Consider the following 27,309-nt stretch of genomic DNA (forward strand, 5'->3'; position numbering starts at 1 on the left):
TATGAAGCTACAAAAAAAAAAAAAAAAAAAGGATCTTTTACCCTTTGAGAAAGCATGGATCAACCTGGAGAGTATTAGGCTAAGTGAAATAAGCTAGTCAGAGAAAGAGAAGTATCATATGATCTCACTCATATATGGAATCTAATGAATAAAATAAACTGATGAGCAATAAAGAGAGAGAAAAAATGAAAAATAAAAAAAATGAATTGATGAATAAGATTGAATCAGAGGCACAGAAGTATGGAATAGACTAGTGAATCTCAGAGGGCAGTGGGGGGAGGCAGAATAGATTAACCAAAGAACTTATATGCACAGACAATAGTGTGGTGAAGGCCTGAGGAAGTTGAGGGGTGGAAAGGGGTTACTGGGGGGAACAAAAGAGAACATCTGTAATACTTTCAAAAATAAAAATAAATGTTTTTTTAAAAGTAAGGCTTGATTTTTAACTCAGAAATCAATGTACTTTGTTTCCTGGATACTTCTTCTTCATCTCCAACTTCATCTTCAGTGACCTCAGATCCGGTGGTATATTCTTCCTCTTCTGAAAATAATGACTGTTGTTTCTGAATTAAAGAAACAATATACATCCTATTAAAAATGTAGTATTTATCACATCCCTAATGAATTTTTTCAAACACATTTATCTAAATTCATTTTCAATGAATGAGCCAAGCAAGAGCTGATAAAATGACCACTGCCTAGCACAACACTGAGGATTGCTTTACATAAAATATTTTTTTATTTCCTTCACAGATTCTAGCAGAGTGATGGGCACCTAACAGGTACTCAGTATTTGCTGAAATCGTACCTCATCACTTAACTGAATGTATGTTCCTTGATATTAAGAATAAATTAAAATATAGCCCTGGCTGGTTTGGCTCAGTGGATAGAGCGCCGGCCTGCAGGCTGAAGGGTCCTGGTTCAATTCCGGTCAAGGGCACATGCCTGGGTTGTGGGCTGGATCCCTAGTGGGGCGTGCAGGAGGCAGCCGACCAATGATTCTCATCATTGATGTTTCAATCTATCTCTCCCTCTCTGAAATCAATAAGAATATATTGAAAAATAAATTAAAATATAATAATTGCCAATATTAAAGTAGTCTCATAAACAAGCACATGTACACATTCTCGGGGTCAGCGGGGTCCTAGATTACTTAAAAGTATCTGTATCTGTTTCCTGTAGCTATCCACCCTACTGCCTGTCATCACTGATCCAATTCTGACTCCATTTTTGTGAATACTGATGGCAAATTTGCATAGTAATGGCAAACAGGTAGAAAAGAAAAAAATCAACTAACCAACTAATCAAACGACCAAATAATTAGAAAGTTCCAATTACAGATTTGTTACTTTGTTCAGTGTTCTAAATGTGACATAAAAATAATTTTTAATAAGCCATTTAATAGACTTATAAATTATACAGCCAGATAATAGAATATGTGTCTGTTTTATTTTATTTTAAAATATATTTTTATTGATTTTTTTACAGAGAGGAAGGGAGAGGGATAGAGAGTTAGAAACATCGATGAGAGAGAAACATCAACCAGCTGCCTCCTGCACACCTCCCACTGGGGACGTGCCCGCAACCAAGGTACATGCCCTTGCCCGGAATCGAACCTGGGACCCTTCAGTCCGCAGGCCAACGCTCTATCCACTGAGCCAAACTGGTTTGGCAAATATGTGTCTGTTTTAAACAATAACATTTTTAGTAAAGTACAAAATTATAGACACTGAAAAAGATGGTAAACGTTTAAGTAAAATCTATAAAATAAGATGTTGATAACATTATATTAAACTAAACTGTAGCAAGAAAGAGATCTATGAAAGTGGAATATAGTTGTTTACTTACCAGTTGCAGAGTCCAGTTTTTCAGTGATAAAAACTATAAAAAAGACAAAAGAATAAGAGATTAATAAATCTGCATATACCCACGTTGCAGCTCCTTATTTTCATATGGATATTGTAGAAGAATTTTAAAAATTATATTTCCCTTTCAGGTTGAAATATAATTTTAAATTCAGGCTGAAAATGGTAGATAATTATCTTTATAACCCCTGTGTAGAGAGGATGTATATGTTTACCAAAACAAAAAACAAAAACCCAAAAGACATTTCCTAGTGTAATTTCCAAAAGACAAGTAAATCACATGTAGACATAATATTAGTTTTTTTTAACAATTTCAATCACTTTTTAATGTTTATATTTTTATAAATTAAAGAACTAGATTACATATGAATATTCAAGAAATCTAATTTGCTACTTTGCATACAGTTCAGAAATAAATGTTAATGATTGAACACTTATAGCCAGCTGGAGTTTATAACCTCTTTCACAGGGAGTATTTCACTTTCTCAAGTGAAGCTATCTCAACCAACATGAAGGCAGGAAGCTCACCAGTAAACAGAGACTTCCTGGCTGTTAGCAACAGGAACCAAAGCTTTCTGGTCATATTTCAGTTTTGAAATTTTGGAAAAACTAAATGCACTCCTGATTACAATTAAAAAAAGAAAAAGCATTTCTTACCAAAAAGTTTATAGGACTACTAGGAGAGGACAAAATATACCATTCATACCATCTTCATTTATCAAATCATTATTTACCCATAATAAAAACCCTGAAGGCCAATGTTATATTTTCCCCCAAAATTAAAGTCGATTAGTTATTAATTCTTTGAGGACAACGAATGTGCCCTATTATCCTTATAATCCTATTAACTCAGCATGATACCGTGGTATGATCAGGTAGTCAGTAAATACTTATAACTAAAAATTTCAACTTCAATTTATTTTATTTATTTATTTATTTATTTATTTTTAATATTTTATTGATGTTTTACAGAGAGGAAGGGAGAGAGATAGTTAGAAACATCGATGAGAGAGAAACATCGATCAGCTGCCTCCTGCACATCTCCTATTGGGGATGTGCCTGCAACCCAGGTACATGCCCTTGACCGGAATCGAACCTGGGACCTTTCAGTCCGCAGGCCGATGCTCTATCCACTGAGCCAAACCGGTTTTGGCTCAACTTCAATTTAAACTGATCAGGTTTCTGTCAAAGATAAATGTCATCAATTGTTTATATAAATAAAGAATAAGTGAAACAAGCTACTCACAGCATTGAGCTCCCCACTTTTGGGGCCCCATGGTGTATTTGGCTCCAGCAAAATATCACAGTCCAGACCCTTCTCATCATAGGGACCAACCCCAGAATCACTAGGAAGAAAAAGACATTTAATGGAGAAGTGTTCAATTTTTAAAGAATTTAAATGCAAATGATATCTGTTTATTGCAAGTGTTTTATAAATTGCTCTTTAGAAGTATAGTTCTTTAGTATAAGGTATGCCACTTCAACTTTTACATTTCTTTATTCACCTAGAGATTCCCCTACAGAAATCACTCCATACAGAAATCACACCATTGCTCTCCAGGCATCATACTTGCCAGGTGGTGAAATGGGCTCCTATAATGGGTACTGGCCTGAGAACAGCTTTTTTAAGGGTCCTCCTACCCTCAACCTGACAGCCTGCTGTAGTTGTAAGATGAGGGAAGTAACTTCAGAAATTACTGACTTCAAGGAGCTCAAATTTATGAAAAGATAACCTCAACCATCAACTATATTTCCAGTTGTGTCAATCAAGCATTGAGGATGAGCTTAAGTAACTTGGGAAAAGAAAAAAAAACACCTCAATAATTGGATCCTAACCTTTCAATCACCAAGGACTCCTTTTACTAGTTTTCCCACCTCTGGACCGCCAATATTCTGAAGCGCTTTTCCTGTCAAATAAACAGCTGCTTGCTCTTATTGTAAGCTAACATATAATTCTAGTTAAGCTTTCAGAAATACTGTAAACTATTTGAGGACTGATATTAGTGATTGGGGAAGCATAGGTGGATAAAGGATTCTGAGATGGACTCACTGAATAAATAGGCAGTACAGCATCCCTCTCCCACCCCACCCCACCCCACCCCACCCCACCCCACCCCACCCGCTACCTCACCTAACTGTATCTTTAGAAAAAGGCACAACAATGACATCTTTGTGTTTGTGCAGATCCTCCAGTATTCTAGCAGTTGGATAGGACAGCGAACTTCCACCTTCACCTTGATCATGAAGAGCAACTATGTGGTCCCTCACTTTACAACCCTGTTGTACAAGAGACATGAAATTGGAGAGGCTGGTTCATTATAGACACATTCCTTTAAAGATGACTATATGTTTTTGTTGTTGTTAATTCTCACCTGAGGATATTTTTTCCATTGCTTTTCAGAGAGAGTGAAAGGGAGGGAGGGAGGGGAAGGGAAGGAGGGAGGGAGATAGAGATAGAGATAGAGATAGAGAGAGAGAGAGAGAGAGAGAGAGAGAGATAGAGAGAGAGAGATGTCTCTCTCACATCCACTGGTGGTCTCCTGCATGCACCCTAAACCAGGGTCTGGGAGAGAACCACTGACCAGGAATTGAACCCAGGATCCTTCAGTTAGAGGGCTGATGCTCTAACCACTTACCCACACTGGCCAAGGCATACATTTTTGTTCTTCTTTGTCTGGTCATATCAACCATTTTAGCTTTTCTCAAGAAAAGAGCATGAGACATAAATGTACATCTAAAGAATATCCAAGAGCATTCATGCAACCACCACTCACATTAAGAAATAGAGTATTTGCAACACTCCAGGAGTCTCCATGGGCCCATTCTCCAAGGGTCCATACCTGCCTCTTTTCTCACAAAAGATAACCTCTATCCTGCCTTTTATAAGTACTTACTTCTTGATTTTTGTGTTTTTTTTTGAATTTTTGTGAGTTTATTTGAGCCAAACTTACTTCTTGTTTTCATCCATTACCACGTAAGGATGGATCCCTAAATACTATCATTTAGTTTTACCTCAGTTGTTTGGTTCAACATTATGTTTTTATGATTCAACCACGTTATTGCATGTAACTAACATTTACTTTAATGTACAGTATTCCTTTATATGAATATGCACACATTTATTTATTCTCCAGTTGATAGATGGGTTGTTTCCAGTTTGGAGCTATTACAAATAATACTATTACGAACATTCTTTTACATGTTTCCTGGCACATAAGTGCTAATACGTACTAAAATCTATTACTCTCAGCAGTGTATGAGAATTCTCATTACTCTATATCCTCACTAACAATTGGTGAGACATTTTTAGTCATTCTAATGAGTATGCAGTGGTATCTCTATTGTGGTTTTTATTTGCCTTTCCCCAATTACTATTTTTTAAAATATATTTTTTATTGATTTCAGAGAGGAAGGGAGAGGGAGAGATAGAAACATCAATGACGAGAGAGAATTATTGATCTACTGCCTCCTGCATGCTCCCCACTGGGGACCAAGCCCACAACCCAGGTATGTGCCCTTGACCGAATCGAACCTGGGACCCTTTGGTCTGCAGGCCGACACTCACTCCACTGAGCCAAACTGGCTAGGGCCCCAATTACTATTGAGGCTGAGTTCCTCTCATGTTTACTAGACAACAAAAAAGAACTTTGTTGTATGAGTTTCTGTTGTCTTTTTCTTATGAATTTGTAAGAGTAATGGAAAAAATCTTAATATGAACCTTTTATGGAGATGTGTTGCTAAATTCTGCTCCCACCTGTGAGTTTGTCTCCTACTTTCAGTTTATTTAATGTAGTTGATATACCTGAATTTAAAATCTCTTCCTTCATGGCATTACCTTTTAATAGCTTTGTTTCCCTTCCACATATAGGTCTTTTTTTAATAGTTTAGGCTAGAATCTAATTTTATTTTCCCCCCCATATGGATATCTCAATGTCACAGCACCTCTTATTGGAAAGTCTATCCTTTGCCCACTGTTCTGTAATGACACCTGTGTCAGTCAAGTATTCAGTGGCTCTCAGTACTTTATTCTTTTCTATTGGTCCATTAGTCTATTCTTCATCAGGAACACCCTGTCTTTTTTTAAATATATATATATATATACGAGTAGCCCGGTGCATGAAATTTGTGCACATTAAAAGGGAATTAATTACCCTAACCAATTTGGCTCAGTGGATAGAGCATTGGCATGCAGACTCAAGGGTCCCAGGTTCAATTCCGGTCAAGGGCATGTATCTTGGTTGCGGGCACATCCCCAGTGGGGAGTGTGCAGGAGGCAGCTGATCGATGTTTCTCTCTCAACAATGTTTCTAACTCTCTATCCCTCTCCCTTCCTCTCTGTAAAAAATCAATAAAATATATTTTTTTTAGAAAGGGAATTAATTAGCAGAGATGTTTTAATATTGCTATTTGCCCTTTCTCTATAATAGAAGTGTGAAAGATGAAAGGAAATTAGTAAAATGTATATGAAAATAATATATAAATTTATTAATAAATAAACAGTAACAAAAGGATGTAACAACAGAGGCATGATATAAAAATGACAAAAACATGATATGAAAACAACAAAAACATGATATGAAAACAACAAAAACATGATATAAAAACAACAGTGATGCTGATAATGCTCCTAGGGCAATGGAAACTAAAGAGAAAATAAACAAATGGGACTACATCAAAATTAAAAGCTTTTGCACAGCAAAGGAAACCATCAACAAAACAACCAGAAGACCCACTACATGGGAGAACATATTTGCCAATGACATTACCAATAAGGGTTTAATCTCCAAAATTTACAGGGAACTCATGAAACTTAACAATAGGAAGATAAACAATCCAATCAAAAAATGGGCAAGGGACCTAAATAGACACTTTTCGAAAGAGGACATACAGAAGGCCGAAAGACATATGAAAACATGCTCAAAGTCACTAATTATACGAGAAATGCAAATCAAAACGACAATGTGGTATCATCTCACACCTGTCAGAATGGCTATCATCAACAAATCAACAAACAATAAGTGTTGGAGAGGATGAGGAGAAAAAGGAACCCTTCTGCACTGCTGGTGGGAATGCAGACTGGTGCAGCCACTGTGGAGAACAGTATGGAGCTTCCTCAAAAAACTAAAAATGGAACTCCCATTTGACCCAGTGATCCCATTTCTAGGAATATATCCAAAGAAACCAGAAACACCAATCAGAAAGGATATATGCACCCCTATGTTCATAGCAGCACAATTCACCATAGCTAAGATTTGGAAACAGCCTAAGTGCCCATCAGCAGATGAGTGGATTAGAAAACTGTGGTACATCTACACAGTGGAATACTATGCTGCGGTAAAAAAGAAGGAACTCTTGCCTTTTGCAACAGCATGGATGGAACTGGAGAGCATTATGCTAAGTGAAATAAGCCAGTCAGAGAAAGATAAATACCACATGATCTCACTCATTTGTGGATTATAGAGAACAACATAGATTGATGAACAGGGACAGATCTAAAGACAGAAATAGCAATCAGACTATTAATCCCCAGAAGGAAAGTAGGGGAGGGAGGGGGAAAGGGGAAGAGATCAACCAAAGGACTTGTATGCATGCATATAAGCCAAAACCAATGGACATGGACAACAGGGGGATGAGAACATGAGTAGGGGGGGATTTAATGGGGGGGGGGGTGGATAAAGACACATTTGTAATACCTTAACTAATAAAGAATTAAAAAACAAAACAAAAAACAACAGTGATGCAAAAATGACTGATAAAGTGATTAAACTTATTCTAATATCTCCCTGTACACCACATTAAGAGTGAAAACACTTTCAGAGTGCTTGACTAATTTCCCTTGTGATGAAGTACTTATAACTTTAACTGTAACATCACATGCTTTTCATACTCGAGAGAAAGCAACATATAACTGACCATGTGCAAAAACGGGTTAGGTAGGAATATGCCTACTTTGTCTAGAGTTTGTCCTTGTGATTTATCAATAGTCATCAGAAATGCTGGCATCGTGGGAAACCGTCGTCGAATCAATTTAAATGGGAGGCCAGTGTCAGATGGGGACAAATTAATTCTTGGAATCAGAACAGCCTCTCCTTCTGCAGATCCTGTTAATACTTCAGCTTCAATAATGTTAGGTCGTAATCTTTTGATAATAAATCTGGTACCATTACAAAGACCCCATTTACTATTGAGATTTCTCAATAGCATGATGATTGCACTCACTTTCAATTTTTTTAAAAATATATTTTATTGATTTTTTTACAGAGAGGAAGGGAGAGGGATAGAGAGTTAGAAACATCGATCAGCTGCCTCGTAAACACCCCCACTGGGGATGTGCCTGCAACCAAGGTACGTGCCCTTGGCTGGAATCGAACCCGGGACCCTTCAGTCCACAGGCTGACGCTCTATCCACTGAGCCAAACCAGTCAGGGCCCCACTTTCAATTTTAATTTATGACACGGCATTCCTGAAGAAGTAATACTATTAAGATATTCAATGGAAAAATTTTCCTTTTCAGCATCGTCTGTGGAATCAATGGAATCATCACTCAAATATGTGTGAAAATCTCCAACGAGTATATCCAAATTTTCTTCATTTAATTTTTGAACATGCTCATTTTTTGGACAAAGAATTGCACGTTTAGATATATTTTTAGTATCATCTATAGCAGTGGTACTCAACCTTGGCTGCACATTAGAATCACCTGGGAATCTTTTTAAAATCCTGATTCCTGGGCCTCGTCCTCCAGAAATTGTTTCTTTGTTATGGGGTGGGGCCACAACATTAGTAACAAAGAAACAGAATTTCCGGAGGATGAGGCCCAGAAATCAGGATTTTAAAAAGATTCCCAGGTGATTCTAACGTGCAGCCAAGGTTGATAACCACTGATCTATAGATATTTCCAAAGTTAGCTTCAATAATAGATCCATTACAAATAATTTCACTTCCATGCTCTGCTCCGAGGGCGGGTTCCTGCCTGAAACTTCGCCCTCCAGGAAACAGCTGGGGGAGGGCACAGCCGTTTCCAAGACGACCGCTGCAGGACTGACTTCCTTCTGGTTGGACACGCTTCTAGCCGTGATGTTACACTCAGGGTTTTTATATAAGTAGATTAAAACTTTATTGTGGGGAGCCACTACAGTGTTTTGGACAGGTTCAAGCCTTGGACTGATGAGAGGGCACAGTCCTCTCATTGCCACGTGCAAGTCCCAGCTTGGAGGGCAGAGCCCTCCCAGCACAATTACAGCCAACAGCTATAGTTGTAAGCTTGAACCTATGGTCCGAACACATGGCCCCACGTGCCTGAGTGATATAGGCTTGATAGAGTTCAGGTGCATGTAGTTGAGTAGGATTGAAACCCAGGAGAATATTGTAAACATCTTGGTCACGCCCTTACTTTGCCTCGTGGCATCTGCTATAAAATAAAGACATGGCTGTGGGCGTAGTTGCTGTCTCTCAGAGAAGCAGCATCCCACCGAGACCCGGTTTTCATTCTCTTGTCTGTCTTTTCTAAGCCTTTCAGTTGCCCCCACTCAAGTTCATCCTTGGCTGTGCTGGCGTGGCACTTTATAAAGATATGCCTCCACACTCCAAGGGCGGGTTCCTGCCTCAAACCCTGCCCTCACCGGAAACAGCTCAGGGGAGGGTGCAGCCATTTCCAAGACAACCCCTGCAGGACTGACTTCCTTCTGCTTGGTTGCCAGACCAGTCGTGATGTTACACCACCCAGGGTTTTTATGTAAGTAGATATTTTTATTGATTTCAGAGAGGGAGAAGGAGAGAGAGATAAAAACATCAGTGATGAGAGAGAATCATCCATCAGCTGCCTCCTGCACGCTGCACACCAGGATCAAGCCCAAAACCCAGGCATGTGCCCTGACCAGGAATCAAACTGTTACCTCCTGGTCATAGCTTGACACTCCATCATTGAGCCACACTAGCTGGGCAATATCACCCTGTCTTAAATACCAAAGCTGTATAATAGAGGCCTGGTGCACAAAATTCGTGTGTGGGGACAGTCCCTAGGCCTGGCCTGTGATCAGGGCCATCTTCCCAAGCTGCCCGCAGCCAGCCCCAACCCCCGCCATCATCCACCCCCAGTTTCCCATTCGCCATTGGGTGATCGGTGCCTGATGGCCAGGGGAAGGGACCAAGAGGTGGTCAGTAGTGACTGGTCCAGCTCGTTCTGGTCATTCTCCTGTTAGGGTCAATTTTCTTATTACCTTTTTATTATATAGGATAGAGGACTGGTGCACAGGTGGGGACTGGCTGACCTGCCCTGAAGGGGGCCCCGGATAGGGACAGAGGGGGGTCTCTGCTGGGGGATGATGGAGCTGGCCGGGGCAAGGGGCCGGGGGGTTTGCAGACCGGCCCTGCCCCAATCAGGGTGGGGGTCCCCACTTGGGACGGGGCTGGCCTGGATGAGGGGCCACATGCAGTGTGCAGGCTGGCCACGCCCCCAGCTGTGTCAGGAAGGACATCCAGAAGACATCCGGTCTATTTGGTATAATTAGCATATTACCCTTTTATTAGTATAGACTAGAGGCCCAATGCACAAAGATTTGTGCAAGAATGGGTTTTCCTTCCCCTGGCTGCCAGCACTGCCTTCGTTCTGGCCTGGAGCTGCCTTTCCACTTTCCCACGCTGCCCAGAGGCCTGGAGCGGCTGGGGTGATGCGGAATGCCTGCGTCCCGCCCTGCCCCCAGCCACTCGGTGCCTGCATATGCAAATTAACCCACCATCTTTGTTGGGTTAATTTGCATACTCACTCCTGATTGGCTGGTGGGTGTCGCAAAGGTATGGTCAATTTGCATCTTTCTCTTTTATTAGTGTAGATTTTAATATTGGGCAGAGCAAGTACTTTTCTATCTTGGTGTTCTTTGAAGTTATTTTAGCTATTCTTGTTCCTCTGAGTTTCTATATACATTTTAGAATCAGGTAAGCAAAGTTCCCAATAAAACCATTAGGATATTTATTGAGATTGCATTGATCTATATAGATAAGTTTGGTGAACTTTTACATCTCTACAATACTGAGTTTTCTAATCTAGGAACCTGGTACAACAATCCAGTTTTTAGTTTTATTTTCTCTCAATAATGTTTTGTTTTCTCTATAGCATTCTTGCACATATTTGTTACAATTATTTCTAGGTAACCTCACTGGTTTATAGAAATACAATTGATTTAACCAAATGCCTTTTTCCCCCCTAAAAATAAATTACCTGGCAATCTTTTTAAAAAATATATTTTTATTGCCCTGCTGGCATGGCTCAGTGGTTGAGTGTCAACCTATAAACCAGGAGGTCATGGTTTGATTCCTGGTCAGGGCACATACCCAGGTTGCAGGCTCAATCCCCAGCAGAGGGCATGCAGAAGGCAGTCAATCAATTATTCTCTCTCATCACTGATGTTTCTATCTCTCCCTCCCTCTCTATACCTCTCTGAAATCAATAATATATTTTAAAAATAAATAGGTCTCTCCTATCAAAACAAAATAAAACAAAAACAATAAACAAATACTCATAACCTGATTACTGATCCATCTTCTTCCTTTCTCAAATTTCCCAAAAGAGTTGGGAAATTTGAGAAAGAGTTGCCTCCATTTGTTCTTTCACTAATGTTTCAGCCCACACTAATGTGGCTTCAGGATCTGGGTAACAACAAAACAGTTCTTCACACCTCTGAATTCCCAGTCAACAAAGCCAAAACTCATTTCTTTCATTATCTTATTTGATTTCTTATCAATGTTTGACATTGTGGACCACTCTCTCATTCTTTAAACACTACTCTCTTGACTTTCATGGCAACATTCTTCATTTCCCTCCTATTATTCTGGCTATTCCTGATTATTATTCTTTGTAGCTCATGCTTCTCTAGCCATTAAATGTTAGAGTTTCTCTAGGTTCCATTGTAGGGCCTCTGATCTTGTGCTCACCTATACTTCATGGCTTCAAGCATCATTTATTTGCAAGAAGAGTTACAAATTATTATCTTCAGCCTAGCCACTCCTCTGAGAACACAAACCCATATATTTAACACTCTTTGCCTGGTTACCTCAGAGCATCTCACATTCAAAAAATGTCCAAAATAGAACTCATGAGCTTCTCTCCAAACCTAATTCCCTTCTGTTGTTTCCTCTTCAATGAATAATACCACCATCTATCAAGTAGCACAAGCATGAAACTGAGTCATCCTTCTCCCTCTATGATACAATCCATCAATCAGTTTTATGTCCTAAATAGAATTCATCTATTTCTCTTCATTGCCATTACCCTAGTCCAAGTTACCATCATCATTCTCTAAGGCTATGTAATAACTTCTTGACCCTAATTCCACTGATTCTTCCTCAAGCCATTCTCCACACAACTGATATTTTCAAAAACTCGAAATGAAGAAAAAAACTCAAACATGGCTTATGAGGTCCTGTCCGTCCATGGCCTGACATCTCCAGCATCTCCAGCCTTGTCTTGAACTGTCATGTTTTCTGTAACAAGCATGGTTTCTTTCAGTCTCTCATATTCACTGTGCTCCTTTTAGACTTGCTGTTTTGACTGGAGGGCTCTTTCCCTTCATCAACGAAATACCAACTCCTTAAGAAGGCATTCCTTGGCTTCAGTGGCCAGGTAAGACCAGCCTATTACAGACATTATAACTCTGAATACTTCTTCCAACATTTCTTTGTGTGCTTTTTTCCCTTTTGATATTATTACCTGAACTGTAAAGCTCCATTAAGACAGAAACTATCTAATTTATACACTACTCTTTGTCTTGCACAGTGTGTGATACAACTTTAGTACTTTATAAATGTGGGAGACGTGGAGAGATAAAAGTAGGTGTATAGTCGTGAGTATGGGAAATACAGAGTTTATTCCAGTATTGTTATCTATTAATTATTGTATTATTCTTCATACAAAAACTGTAAACTTACTTTAGCCCCACCCTGTATTTGTTGTATGGAGGATGATGAGAAGGAGCTTTAGGTTCCTTTCAGCACTCATGAAATTTAATTACATAAGATTTTCAAAAGTGTTAATGATCAAGGACTCTAACCTATGGCAATACTCAAGTATTGTACCAAGATGCATGTGCAAGGATGCTCATTGCAATACTGTCATACCATCAATCCTTTACCTTTACCTTTGTAAACTGAGTAGGATCAAACCGAAGGACCTTCTGGTTACAGCAGGGATAAATTCCAGTGCCCACAGTACTAAGTGAACTGGCTGCAGGAGGATAAATCACCGCTTCTGAGTGATACTGACAATGTGAAAATTCTGTGCAGAGGAAAACCTAAATAAAAGAAAAATATAAAATCAATTATTATTACCACATTGAAATCTACATCTCAAAAATACTTTAATCAAGATCACATACTGTATGTTCCCTTAACATAAAAAGTACAGAAGTATCAAATCTCTGGAGACACAAAGTAGATTTGTGGTTGCCTGAGGTTGGAGATAAGATTGGGGAGTGGCAGCAAATGGACACAAGCAATCTTCTGGGGGTAATGGGAATGTACTGAAATTGGATGGTGGTGATGGTTACACAACTCTAAGTTTACTAAAATGTATACTTAAAATGAATGAATTTTATGGCATATAATTATACCTCAATAAAATTATTAAAAAGAAAAACCAAGAACACTTTACTCAAAATTCAGATGAATTAATTGATCTTGATGTACATCTAATTTTACAATAGCCAATCACATAAAAAGTTTCCAGTAAAAATGAAATAAAATTTTGTCTTGATTATTCTTTGCATTTTAAGATAAATATTTAACATTAGTATTAATGAAAACAATGGAGTAACTTTGAATCATTGGTAAAGAAACATCAAGGTTTAATTATAAAATAAACTGTTTTTTAAAAAGTAATAAACTGTTAGAGTTACATTTACCATACAATCCAGATGTGTTTATAAGTTGATAAAAATAATTTAAAGAAAATAACAAAATTAATCATTTTAAGCACTGATCTTTATTTTTGTTGTTAATCCTTACCCAATGATATTTTTCCATTGATTTTTGTTTATTTTATATTATTTTTTGATCATATATTTATATATGTATTTTATTGATTTCAGAGAGGGAGAGGGAGAAAGAGATAGAAATATCAATGATGAGAATCATTGACTGGCTGCCTCCTGCATGTCCCCCACTGGGGATCGAGCCTGCAACCTGGGCATGTGCCCTTGATTGAAATCGAACCCGGGATTCTTCAGTCTGCAGGCTGACGCTCTATCCACTGAGCCAGACCAGCTAGGGCTCCATTGATTTTTAGAGAGAGTGGAACAAAGAGAGGGAGACAGAGAGAGAAACATTGATGTGAGAGAGACAATTGATTGGCTGCCTCCCACACATACCCCAACCAGGGCCAGGGATTGAGCCTACAACTGAGGTACATGCCCTTGACCAGAATTGAACCTGGAACCCTTTAGTCCACAGGCCAGCCAGCACTCTGTTCACTGAGCCAAACTGGCTAGGGTTAAGCACTGATCTTGAACACAAAGGCAAAAAAGGATAATCTATAATTCAGAATACTTACTTGTTAGTTCTAGTTGATTTTCAAACGATTTTTAATTAAAATTTTTTGAGTATGATAAAAGCTATAAGGCATACACTCACACACAAAGTATTTAGCATACAAATTATTTTTTGAGTTTATGAACTCTCCATAATAAATGTTAAATGCTATAAATAAAATTAATATTCAATTTTCTATAAAGGAGAAAAAAAATCCCTCAAATTTTCTATGTTCTGACAAGCTAAACAAGTCAGGTTTTAGAAGCCTGATATTCTTGATTATAAGTGATACTAGTGGCCTGATGCACGAAATTCGTGCAAGAGTAGGCCTCCCTTCCCTTGGCTGCCGGCAATGGCTTCCCTCTGCCACCTGGGACCCAGGCTTCTCTCTGGCCCCTGGTTTCATCCCGAAGGATGTCCGGAATGACATCCGGTCTAATTAGCATATTACCCGTTTATTATTATAGATGATGTTACAGCTATTAAATTTACAAAAAACATAAACACCAACTTGACAATATCAAGTGCTAGTGAAAATGTGGAGCAACTAGACCTCTCAGAGACAGCTGGGAGGAATGCAAGTTCAGGACTTGGGAAAACTGTTAGGATTACATTTACCATGCAATCTAGCAATCCTACTTCTAGGTTACCCAAGGGGAAAATCTATCCAATATAATAAAGAGCGAATATGCAAATAGTCATCATGCCGTCACACTGGGGCCAGAGGACCTGAGGCTGGGCTGGGGGACCTGAGGCTGCACCCCCTGCCCGGCGCTGGGCCAGGGGACCTGAGGCTGCGCCTCTGGCCCTCCGGGGCTTGACAGGGGTGGGGCTGCTGGGTCTGGGTCTTGTGTGATTTCAAGGCGCGGACAGGTGGGCAGGGACTTGACTCTGGGTCCTGTGGTGCGCCCCAGACTCTGACAGGAGGGAGATTTTCATATACATTTTACTAATTTTCTTTCATCTCTGACACTTCTATTATTGAGAAAGGGCAAATAGCAATATTTCCTCTAAGTAATTCCCTTTTAATGTGCATGAATTTCATGCACTGGGCCACTAGTATTTACATGAAAGTCTATAGGAAATGTTTATAGTTGCTTTCTTCATAATAGTCCAAAACTAGAAACACCTACAAAATTCTTCACTGGTGAATGAATAAATATTTCAAGTCCATTTTACTAGATAAAAAAATCTGGACCCAAAAAGTAAAAAATGTTATAATAGTATCTGTATGACATTTTGGAAGAGTCAAAATTATAAAGACACTTAAACAAGTCAGTGATTGCCAGAGTCGGGGGTGGGAGAAGGAACTGACTACAAACAGGCAAAAGAAATTTTCAGGGTGATGGAACTGGTTTATGTTTTGATTGTGGTGGTAGTTACATAACTGTGTCAAACCTCTTAAAAGGAACTGATTTTACTGTATAAAGGTAAATTTTACTGTATATAAATTATACTTCAATAAGTCCAATTTTTAAAAATTGAGGGGACACAGGGAGTCCATTGGGTATAAACCAGGGGTGGGCAAACTTTTTGACTTGAAGGCCACAATGGGTTCTTAAACTGGACTGGAGGGCCGGAACAAAAGCATGGATGGAGTGTTTGTGTGAACTAATACATGTTAACACTGCTGCTGGTGAAGGAGAGGAGGGGAGAGCAAAAGAACCCTCCGCTCTTTCGGCTCCGCGGGCCGGATAGAACAGCCGAACGGGCCGGATCCGGCCCGCGGGCCGTAGTTTGCCCATGGCTGGTATAAACCTATACAGTTTGAGAAACCTCACTCTGAAGGTTTTAATAAGTAGCTCTTCCTTCACTCTACTTAAACCATTACTCAAGTGAGAGAGGAAAATTACTGGGGGCAGGAAGACATTAGGAAGTCATAAAAAATTTTACGTAGCCCTGGCTGGTTTGGTTCAGTGGATAGACTGTCAGCCTGCGGACTGAAAGGTTTGATTCCGGTCAAGGGCACATGCCCAGGTTGTGGGCTTGATCCCCAGTAGGGGGTGTGCACGAGGCAGCCGATCAATGATTCTCTCATCATTGATGTTTCTCTCTCTTCCTCTCCTTTCCTCTCTGAAATCAATACAAACATATTAAAAAAAACGTTATGTGGAACACTCTGAATCCTATATAATAAAAGAGAAACATGCAAATCAACCAGCCCTCCGCTACACTCAAGCCATGCCCACCAGCCAATCAGGAGCGAGTATGCAAATTAACCCAACTAAGATGGCAGCGGCCATGGAGCTGGAGTGAGCAGGAGGTTTGTTTTGCACCTGGCAACGCAGGAAGCCAAGCTTCCTGCCTGCCCTGGCCGGCCCTGGGCTACACTCAAGGCTACAAAGTTTCGATTATAGAAGATAAATAAATCCCAGAAAAAGAAAAGAAGGAGAGGCTGGGAGCTTGGGTTGCCGGGTGGTGTGGCCAGCCTGAAAACGGCCATCAGCCCCTTACCCAGGCTGGCCAGGCACCCCAATGGGACTCCCCCACCCTGAAGGGGCTGTGGGCAGCCTGAAAACGGCCCTCAGCCCCTCACCCAGGCTGGCCACACCCCCATGGGGTGAGGGTCCCTGCTGGAGGGCTTGGCCAACCTGCAAACAGCCATCAGCCCCTCACCCAGGCTGGCCAGGCACCCCAGCAGGACCCCCACCCTGATCTGGGACACCCTTCAGGGCAAACCAGCTGGCCCCCACCCGTGCACCAGGCCTCTATCCTATATAATAAAAGGGTAATATGCAAATTGACCCTAACAGCAGAAAGACTAGGAATGACTGGTCACTATGACACACACTGACCACCAGGGGGCAGACGCTCAATGCAGGAGATGCCCCCTGGTGGTCAGTGCGCTACCACAGGGGGAACTCTGCTCAGCCACAAGCCGGGCTGCCAGCTGCCAGCACAGCAGTGGTGGCGGGAGCCTCTCTTGCCTCCTCAACAGCGCTAAGGATGTCCAACTGCAGCTTAGGTCTGCTCCCCGCTGGCAAGTGGACATCCCCCAAGGGCTCCTGGGCTGCCAGAGGGATGTCTGACTGCCAGCTTAGGCCCAATATCCTGGAGAGCGGGCCTAAGCCAGCAGGTGGACATCCCCAAAGGGGTCCCAGACTGCAAGAGGGCACAGGCCGGGCTGAGGGACCCCTCGAGTGCACAAATTTTTGTGCACTGGGCCTCTAGTTTATACATAAGCCTAATTAGGAATGATTGTGATCTATAAAGATCTATTTATTCTATAAAAGGATTTATTATAGGTACCTTCACATAGCAAGCTTTCCTGTGCTTTTATTATAGACTCATTTATTAAAAAACGAACAAAACCCTTTGGGAACACAGCTGTTATAACAAGAAGTGATATGTCAATCGCATCCTATCTGCAAAGGTGTTTCTAAAGAAATGCATGGGCTACCATTTACATTTGATGTTTGACTTTTAAATGAAAATAAAGGTGACAGCCCAGTTCAGTGCTCTTCACCTGGCAAGGAAGAGTGTTTGGCACATTAGTATCTGCTCATGAAATGTTACAGAATGAACAAAGATAGGCTTTGAGGAAGCAAAGTGATATTAAAGAAAGGTAAAATTAATTTAAAATAAATAAGTACAAGTAAAAAAATAAAGAAATGTATGGGCCAACAGAGAAACAGTTTAGCTGGAAATAATTGGAAAAATGTATTTGGTCACTTATAACCTGTTGGTTTTCTAAAAATTCAGCAAGTCACTGATTGTTTCAACAATGAAAATAAAGAGGAAGAAGAAACATAGTAAGAGAAATTAAGTCAGATGTAAGCAATGTTTAATAGAACCGCTTTTGCCACCAAATTCTTATAAAGATGTTAGATATTGTCAAAACACATCCAAATATACTAATTTAATAGCATATACCAAAGAATCTGCTCTCAATGTTTGCAGAGCAGGATATATTTTTAAAAACTAACCTGAAAACACCTCGAACAAGTTAGCCAGTTGACTGTTCCCCACAAGCGCCAATATACATCTCTCCAAGATTTTAATTCTTCAAAAAGACTATTCAAATACTCATGAACATCCCAAGTCTTATCTCTGGGGAAAGAGCATCAATTGTTATATTATTTTACAAGAAATCAATATTAACAATTGTTTAGGGCAAATGCTTTTAAATTTGTGGTTTATATCCAAGAATAGTCCGTAACTAATAGTTGTAGAATGGACTGAACAGTAGGTAAAATATCCTTTGGGAGTCTGTTTATGCTTTATTTTTTGGGGGGATAACAGGAAAAGGTATGAATGGTTGAATGCCAAATTATTTTGCTAAGCTACATAAAGGATTATAAGTTAAATAAAGTTTGCGTAGGCTAACATTTGGGGCTTCAACATATGTTGCTTTATTCTAATTGTACATATTATATAATAAGTTGTTAATTATGGGTGATTCTAAACATTTCATTAATATGTTTATATTATTCTCAGGAGGTATTTTTTAGTAATTAAATAATATAGTAATATATAATTAGGTCTTGGTAATATACATTTTTATGTTGAGATCAACTTTAAAAATAGCAAAGGCACCTGGCTGACATGGCTCAGTGGCTGAGCATTGACCTATGAACCAGGAGGCCACGGTTTGATTCCTGGTCAGGGGCACATGCCTGGGTTGCAAGCTCAATCCCCAGTGTGGTGAGTGCAAGAGGCAGCCAATCAATGATTCTCTCTCATTATTAATGTTTCTATCTCTCCTTCTCCCTTCCTCTCTGAAATCAATAAAAAGGGTATTTTAAAAAAACAACAAAGGCTTAAAACCCTATTTGCTATGGTCATATGTAACTCAAGTTCCTATTTTTTTCCCCAAGTTCCTTAATCTTTTCAGACTGTTTTTTTAAAAATATATCTTATTGATTGCCTTACAGAGAGGAAGGGAGCGGGACAGAGAGCTAGAAACATTGATGAGAGAGAAACATCGATCAGCCGCCTCCTGCACACTCCCCACTGGGGACGTACCCCCAACCAAGGCACGTGCCCCCAACCAAGGCACATGCCCCTGACCGGAATAGAACTGGGACCCTTGAGTCCACAGGCAGACACTCCATCCACCGAGCCAAACCGGCAATGGCATCTTTTCAGACTTTTGCTATTTTTGTCCTTAACAAATAACAAAATGACATCGTATTATTGCAATTTACATAGGCACATCTGTTTTAAGTTAAAGACAATTTTTTAAAATGTCATCAACAGCTGACTTGCTAAAATACTTTGAATAAAACAAAAATGGATGTTGAAGTTATCAATTTTTTTCATAGTTCCCAATGTCAGAATATACATAGAATACATAATAGTTACTGCTATCAGAATGGAAATAATTTTCAAAATAATTGAAAACTGATATTAGAGAGAGGAAGAGAGAGAGAGAGAGAGAGAGAGAGAGAGAGAGAGAGAGAGAGAGAGAGAAACACTGACCCTAACAACACTGGCCAGGGCAGAATGGACATAATTTTTTTTAATATTCACCTGAGGATATTTTTCCATTGATTTTTAGAGAGAGTAGAAGAGTGAGGGAAAGACAGAAATACTGATGTGAGAGGAAACACATTGACTGGTCGCCTCCTGCATGAGCCCTGACCAGGGCCCGAGCCGGGGAAGAGCCTGCAACCTGCTCTTGACCGGCATTGAACTGGGACCCTTCAGTCCGCAGGCATAACTGAACCAAACTGGTTAGGGCCAGAATGGACATAATTTTAAAAATATGAATCAAGTCTCAAGACAAAAAAGTATAAAATCCCAGGTGCTTATAATAACTAAAAAGATTCCCTGATTATTGTATGAAGAGAAAAATGAAACATTTTAAAGTTGACTATGCTATGCATATTAAGGTCAAATATGTTTTCTGTACTTCCATTTTAATGTTTAAACTATGAAATTAACATTTATAGTTTTTTTCTTTAGTAAAAGTGGTGCACATTTTTAATGCAGAAAGAAGAACAAGCACAAAGAAAATTAAAACCATCCATAATACTCACTCAATGGTAACACTGTTAACATTTTAGTGGGCATGTTTCTAGTTTTGTTTTATAACCTGTTCTTCTTTTCACTTAATTTACCACTAACAACTTTATATGTAAGTATATAGTCCTTTACAACATTATTCTCAAAGGCTGCACATTAAGAATTGATTAGCGGTGCTTTATATACATTATTGTATAGGTATTTTAGGTTGTTTAATTATTTGGGTGTTTCCCTTTTAAAATTTAAACAACATAGCAATAAATGTCCTTATTAAATGCTTTCACAAATCCAATATTACCTCTTTGTGTTAATTCCTAGGAGTAGGATATATTTGAAAGTTTTTGCTTTCTTGAGACATACCATTTAACAACACTCTCCCTCCAACTCAGAATGAGAACTGGTTTTGAACTTAAAGGGGAATAAAAAAAACACTATGTATTAATGGAATATTGACAAAATATGAAGAATACATAGATTATGGAATATTCAATTTTAAAGACAATTTTCCTCATTTACAAAAATTCACCTGAAAGTAAACTTGGTTCTCTTGTCATATTCAAAGTAACATTTATATAGATAACTAAAATCTGTTAGTAACAAGAAATAATTGTAATGGTACTGATCAAAATATCTTTTGAGATAAATACACAACCATTTTTATCCTTTTAAAACTTAAAAAATATACTTACCCAGTCAATAAGACATAGCCTTTAAAACAATTTTGTTTTGGAAATAGCATCTCTCTAAATCACTGGTTCCCAACCTTTTTTTTGGCCATGCCCCACCTAAGCATCTCTGAAATCCTGATGCCCCCTGTGACATAATTCTTATTCTTCAAAAAGTGAACTCCTATTCATGTAGGAGGAAGCCTAAAAGGCCATTAACTTGGTCTAAACAAGCTTCCAAAGTACATGGCATCCATGAAAGAGAAAAACAAAAGAATGAAAGGGCAGCTGAAGTTCTAAGGAACAAATCACTAAGAAATTGTTATTGTTTAAAAAATCTTACCTAATCAAGGTTAATGGGGGGGAATGAGGACACATTTGTAATTCCTTAACTAATAAAGAATTTAAAGATTAAATAAAAAAATAAAAATAAAAAATAAAAATAAATAAAAGAGAAAAAAAAGAAAGAAAAAGAGGGAATATGCTAATTGACCCGATAGCGTCACAAAGATGGCAGCACCCACAGCCAATAAGGAGGGAATATGCTAATTGACTGTCATGCCCTCAAAGATGGCAGTGCCCACAGCCAATAAGGGCAGAATATGCTAATTGACCGCCATGCCCTCAAAGATGGCGGCACCCACAGCCACAAGATGGCCAGCAGGGGAGGGCAGTTGGGGGGGACCAGGCCTGCACGGGAGGGCAGTTAGGGGCGACCAGGCTGGCAGGGGAAGATAGGAGGGCAGTTGGGAGCGATCAGGCCAGCAGGGGAGCAGTTAGACATCAATCAGGCTGGCAGGGGAGTGGTTACGGGGTGATCAGGCTGGAAGGCAGAAGTGGTTGGGGCAATCAGGCAGGCAGGCAGGCGAGCGGTTGGGAGCCAGCAGTCCCGGATTGTGAGAGGGATGTCCGACTGTTGGTTTAGGCCCGATCCCATAGGGATCAGGCCTCAACTGGCTGTCGGACATCCCCTGAGGGGGTCCCAGATTGGAGAGGGTACAGGCTGGGCTGAGGGAAACCCCCCTTAGTGCACGAATTTCGTGCACCAGGCTCTAATAATAATAATAATAATAATAATATAAAGTGATATAAAAAAATGCAAATAAAGTTTAACATGCAAATAAACATATAAGAGAACTAAAATGCATAAATATGTCACAATATATATTTACATACTGTATATGAGGCCCCTAGAACCATAAGAAATGCAAAAAACTCACTGTTAATAACTCATTCTCAAATTGCCCCCCTTAAAAACCAAATTGGCCCTAACCAGTCTGGCTCAGTGGATAGAGTATTGTCCTGCGGACTGAAACATCCCAGGTTCAATTCCAGTCAAGGGCATGTACCTTGGTTGCAGGCAACATCCCCAGTAGGGGGTGTGCAGGAGGCAGCTGATCAATGTTTCTCTCTCATTGATGTTTCTAACTCTCTATCCCTCTCCCTTCCTCTCTGTAAAAAATCAATAAAATATATTTTAAAAAAACAAAACAAAACAAAAAAACAAATTGCCCCACTGTGGGCCATGTGCCCCACTTTGGGAACCACTGCTCTAAATCAAAGTTGGATCACATGCAGAAAATATATCCTATTCCTTATAGGAGTAGTTATGCTTCTATAAATACACTAGTAATTTACATTTGAAAAGCTGTATTTTATTTTCACTACACCTTATGTGAATATACACAAGATTTCCATGTCGATCCACATTGATTTTTCCAGGAATGCAAGAAATTCTTCTTTCTGTTTCTTTTGTTAAAAGTTTCTTACACAAACAGCATCTATAACAAAAATTGACATAAAAACATACAAGAAGGAAAATGTAAATATAGTAAATTAAAGATTTTAGCTGCACCATACAGCCTACCAAAGAAAAGCATGCCACCATACCTGTACAGCGTTGCTGCAGTATTCCGAGAATCTGGGTTCAAGTACTCAGGATCAAATAGTCTCTCAATCTTCTTACAAAACAGTTTACTAGTAACAACAAATGGCCAAGTTAATTTCCTTTGTTTATTTTACTAAAGTTACGTCATAGTAATGAAAACAAATGCTGACCTATCTGCACATGTAGAAAATAAGATTAATAAATCCTTAGATTTATTAATTCTCTTTGGGAATTTACAAATTAATTCTCCTAATGAGAACTGCTTGATCAAGAATCTATTTTAATAAGAAAAATAAGACTGATAAATATCTACCTCTCTTTTAATCTTTTGGTACTGTAATATTCAAGATTGAAGATTTTGGAAATTTAACAATTCTAGGTCTATCAACAACTCAGTAGTGGTAGTGATAAATACACAATCATTTTTATTCTTTTAAAACTTAAAAATATACTGATAATTACCAAAAAATATACTTATAATTGCCTTTAAAAGTGAATATGCGATAATCTATGTATTCTTCAACCCCTGACTGACCCGCTCCCTCTGGAGGCTGGGCAAGGTCTCTCAAGGCCAGATTCGCAAGAAGGTGCCAGTGGAGCAGATAGAGAAAAGGGGGAACACACGCTCTTGGAAGCTGACACGGAAAGTGTAGAGGTGAGTGCAGGTCCTCCACAGCATAGAAGGACACGGCCCCCACTTTGAGGTCCAGTTCCACCCTTAAGTGGGATAGGTGGCCACAGCTGAGGGGGTCCGCTCAGGACTGGACACAGCCCAGTACTGCCCATCGTTGAGCTGCAGTGCCCAGACACCCTCCTTGGGAGTGAAGGTCATGATCTTTAGCAAGTTAACCTCTCTGAACCTTGTTTTCTCATCCACAAAATGGGGTTAATAATTCCAAACTCGTAAGTTTTTAGGAGGGTTAAATGAGATGTTTTTAAAGAGTGCCAGACATAGCATTAAGCATTCAATAAATATTAATACTTTATTAATATGCATAATTTGACTGAATTTTCTAATTAAACTAACTGCCATTAATTCCAAGTACCATTCTATCTCCATTTTCCCTCATGTAACAGCTGCTATTAAAGTCCAGATCCAGATTTAGGACCCTGATCCCATTTTTAAGTATTTAGCTCTTAGATAATTCCCCTTTGTCTCATTTCCCTTAATGATTACACTCTTGGATCAATTCCCTACATTATCAATTCCTCTCACTCTAATGAATCATCCTGGTCAGCAAATAAACATAATTCTCTCCTTTAAAAAAATACTTATGGCCCGGCCTGTATGGCTCAGTGGCTGAGCATCAACCTATGAACTAGAGCAGGGGTGGGCAAACTTTTTGACTCGAGGGCCACAATGGGTTCTTAAACTGGACCGGAGGGCCGGAACAAAAGCATGGATGGAGTGTTTGTGTGAACTAATATAAATTCAAAGTAAACATCATTACATAAAAGGGTATGGTCTTTTTTTTCAATAGTTTTATTCATTTCAAATGGGCCGGATCTGGCCCGCGGGCCGTAGTTTGCCCACGGCTGAACTAGAGGGTCAAGGTCTGATTCCCAGGTCAGGGCACATGCCCAGGTTTCAGGCTCCACCCCCAGTAGAGGGTGTGCAGGAGGCAACCAATCAATGATTCTCTCTCATCATTGATGTTTCTGTCTGTCTCTCCCTCTCCCTTCTTCTCTGAACTCAATAAAAATATATTGTAAAAATACATCTGGAAAAAATCTATCTAAATCCAACTGGACACATTTCTGTCCTCTCCTTACTCTACATGTGACAGCATTCTACACATTTGATCACTTAACTACTTCCACCTGTTTGAAAGCCTTTCTTTTCCACCCACTGGCTCCTCCTTCTCAGGCCCCTCACTGGCTACACTCCTCTGTTGAACCTCTAACTAAATTTTAGATAGTCTTTTATTAATATTCTCATGCTAACAATTAGAAAAGTAAATAAAGATAGCACTTACAACAGCACCCTGAAATTAAATACCCAAGAATAAATTTAATAAAAAATGAAAAGGATCTTTCCATTGAAAATTATAAAACATTGCTACAATAAATGGGGGGTTATACCATGTTCATGGACTGAATGACTCAATATTATTAAGATGTCAAATCTTCACAAATCTACAGGTTCAATATTAACCCCAAATTATTCTAGCAGGTGTGTGTGTATGTGGTCTGTGTGTGTGTGTGTGTGTGAGAAAGAGAGAGAGAGAGAGAGAGAGAGAGAGAGAGAGAGAGAGAGAGAGAGAGAGAGAGAGAAATGGCCAGGCTGATTATAAATTTTTTTAAAAATATTTTTTGTTGATTTCAGAGAGGAAGGGCAAGAGATAGAGAGGTAGAAACATCGATGAGAGAAAATCATTGATTGGCTGCCTCCTACAATGCCCACTAGTGGGGAGATAGAGCCTGCAACCTGGGCATATGCCCTTAACCGGAATCGAACCTGGGACCCTCTAGTCTGCTGGCTGATGCTCTATCCACTGAGCCAAACCGGCTAGGTGACTATAAAATTTATATGGAAATGCAAGGGACCTAAAATGGCTAAAGCAGCAATCTTGAAGAAAGGCACAGTTGGAGAATCTAGATAACAAAGAATATTATAAAGCTACTACAATTAAGACAATGTGCCTCTGATATATGTATCCACAAAGAAATCAACAGAAAATGCAGAATTCCGAAACAAAATTCACATATATATATTCCTCTGATTTATAATAAAGGTGCCACTGCAATTCAGTGGAGAAAGGTTTGCTAGGAAATCTCATCCAGTTCCATGGTTTCAAACCTCATCTATGCTTATATTTCTGTTTTAAGCCCTGACCTCTGACCTGAACTTCAGCTATCCAACTATCTACTTGCCATCCTAACTGATGTCTAAAAATATATTAAATATATACTTTTGGGTCATTAAATAATCTTAACATGATCCAAACCCATTTCTTGATTCCCTTCACTTCAATCTTTCCACTCTGTGGATGACACATCCATCCACTTAGTTGCTCAACCTTAAAGCCTAGTAATTACCCTAGAATACTCTCTCTTCCTACATCATTCCATAGGAAAAATCTACCAAATAACTAATTTAATTACTAATATTTATCTTGGGCAATTGGCTCTGGATAAATTTTACTTCATTTAAAATAAAATGGAAATACATTTTTAAATGTAATCTAAAAACAGACTATTTTACTAAAATGAAATAGAAATAATATATTTTTTCTAATAGGAACATCAGATTTAAAATTAAAAATTAGCCCTAGCTGGTTGGCTCAGTGGTTAGAGTGTTGGCCTATGGACTGAAGGGGCCCAGGTTTGATTCCGGCCAAGAGCACATGCCCAGGTTGCGGGTTCAGTCCCCATGGGGGATGTACAGGAGGCAGCCAATCAATGATTCTCTCTCATCATTGATGTTTCGATCTCCCTCTCCCTCTACCTTCCTCTCTGCAATCAATAAAAATATATTAAAAAATAATAGTAAAATTAAAAATTACCTCCTAAACTTATCTTTCTTGTCTTTTAAGTCATCAACCTCATTGTGTGTGAATAGATCAGCTATACGTGTAATAAGATTTGCATTAATACAGTTCATGTTGCATGGCGTAGCTACTATGGCATTCATATTTTTGTGGCAATACTCAATACATTGTTCAACCTAAAAAACATAGAATAAAAAATGAATGTTGAAAATAGCAGCATAAAGGATAATATAATATCAATACCTTTCAAAGGTAAAGTTTATTAAAAGCCTTATCTATGTATTGCTACGTACTATCTGGGTTTTGCTTATCTGGGTTATCTACACTGTTCCAAAGTGGTCCAGCAGGTCAAATTTGTACAAACATATATCCATAGCTAGAATAATCATTTTCCACCTTCTTAAGATATTTTAAAAAGTAATGCAATGAGCATCTTTCATAGCTGTGGCAGGTATAAATCTTAGTCCACAAACTCAAGTATATAGGATATGTGACTTCTTATCACTGAACTTAGATAACAATTTTAAGTTTCCATTTCTCTGAGTAGCAGAAACATAATTTCAGTCAATTCAGGATTTTCTCAGTTGTGTTGTGCTTGCTCTCTTCCTCCTTCTCCAATCTGAGGTATATTTATTTACTTTTTTTCATATTAAATCATTTATGAAAATTTACTTTTTGAGGTGGACTTGGGTTCCAGGGAAAACTAGCATTGGCAAATCATGTATTCTTCAAAATACTTTGCTTATGACAGAAAAATATCCTTTAGGCCTTAGATTTCAGAATTCAAATGTTAAGGATTCTTTTAATTTCTGTTTTTTTCTGTAACCCTTTCCTGAAGCAATTAATACCAACAACTGACTAGGGGAGGACTAAGGAATAAAAAGAACATAGTAAACTAGTAAAACCCCAATCAA

The 27,309-nt window shown here is 39.0% G+C and overlaps 1 protein-coding gene across 1 annotated transcript in view; it reads right to left on the reverse strand.

The window, feature by feature from the left end:
- The window catches only part of SANBR (SANT and BTB domain regulator of CSR), a 54,705-nt gene that overhangs the window by 10,449 nt on the left and 16,947 nt on the right, over positions 1–27,309 (reverse strand). Inside the window, exons 7-15 of the mRNA XM_081100609.1 lie at positions 26,411–26,571; positions 22,907–22,993; positions 22,687–22,797; positions 18,311–18,434; positions 12,998–13,150; positions 3,997–4,142; positions 3,112–3,211; positions 1,849–1,881; positions 464–563 (exon numbers count right to left, since the gene is read on the reverse strand). Coding sequence (XP_080956735.1) covers positions 464–563; positions 1,849–1,881; positions 3,112–3,211; positions 3,997–4,142; positions 12,998–13,150; positions 18,311–18,434; positions 22,687–22,797; positions 22,907–22,993; positions 26,411–26,571 — 1,015 coding nt within the window. The remainder of the gene's footprint in view (positions 1–463; positions 564–1,848; positions 1,882–3,111; positions 3,212–3,996; positions 4,143–12,997; positions 13,151–18,310; positions 18,435–22,686; positions 22,798–22,906; positions 22,994–26,410; positions 26,572–27,309) is intronic.

The sequence above is a fragment of the Myotis nattereri genome, assembly GCF_964212035.1.
Source record: "Myotis nattereri genome assembly, chromosome: 10".
Taxonomy (NCBI): domain Eukaryota; kingdom Metazoa; phylum Chordata; class Mammalia; order Chiroptera; family Vespertilionidae; genus Myotis; species Myotis nattereri.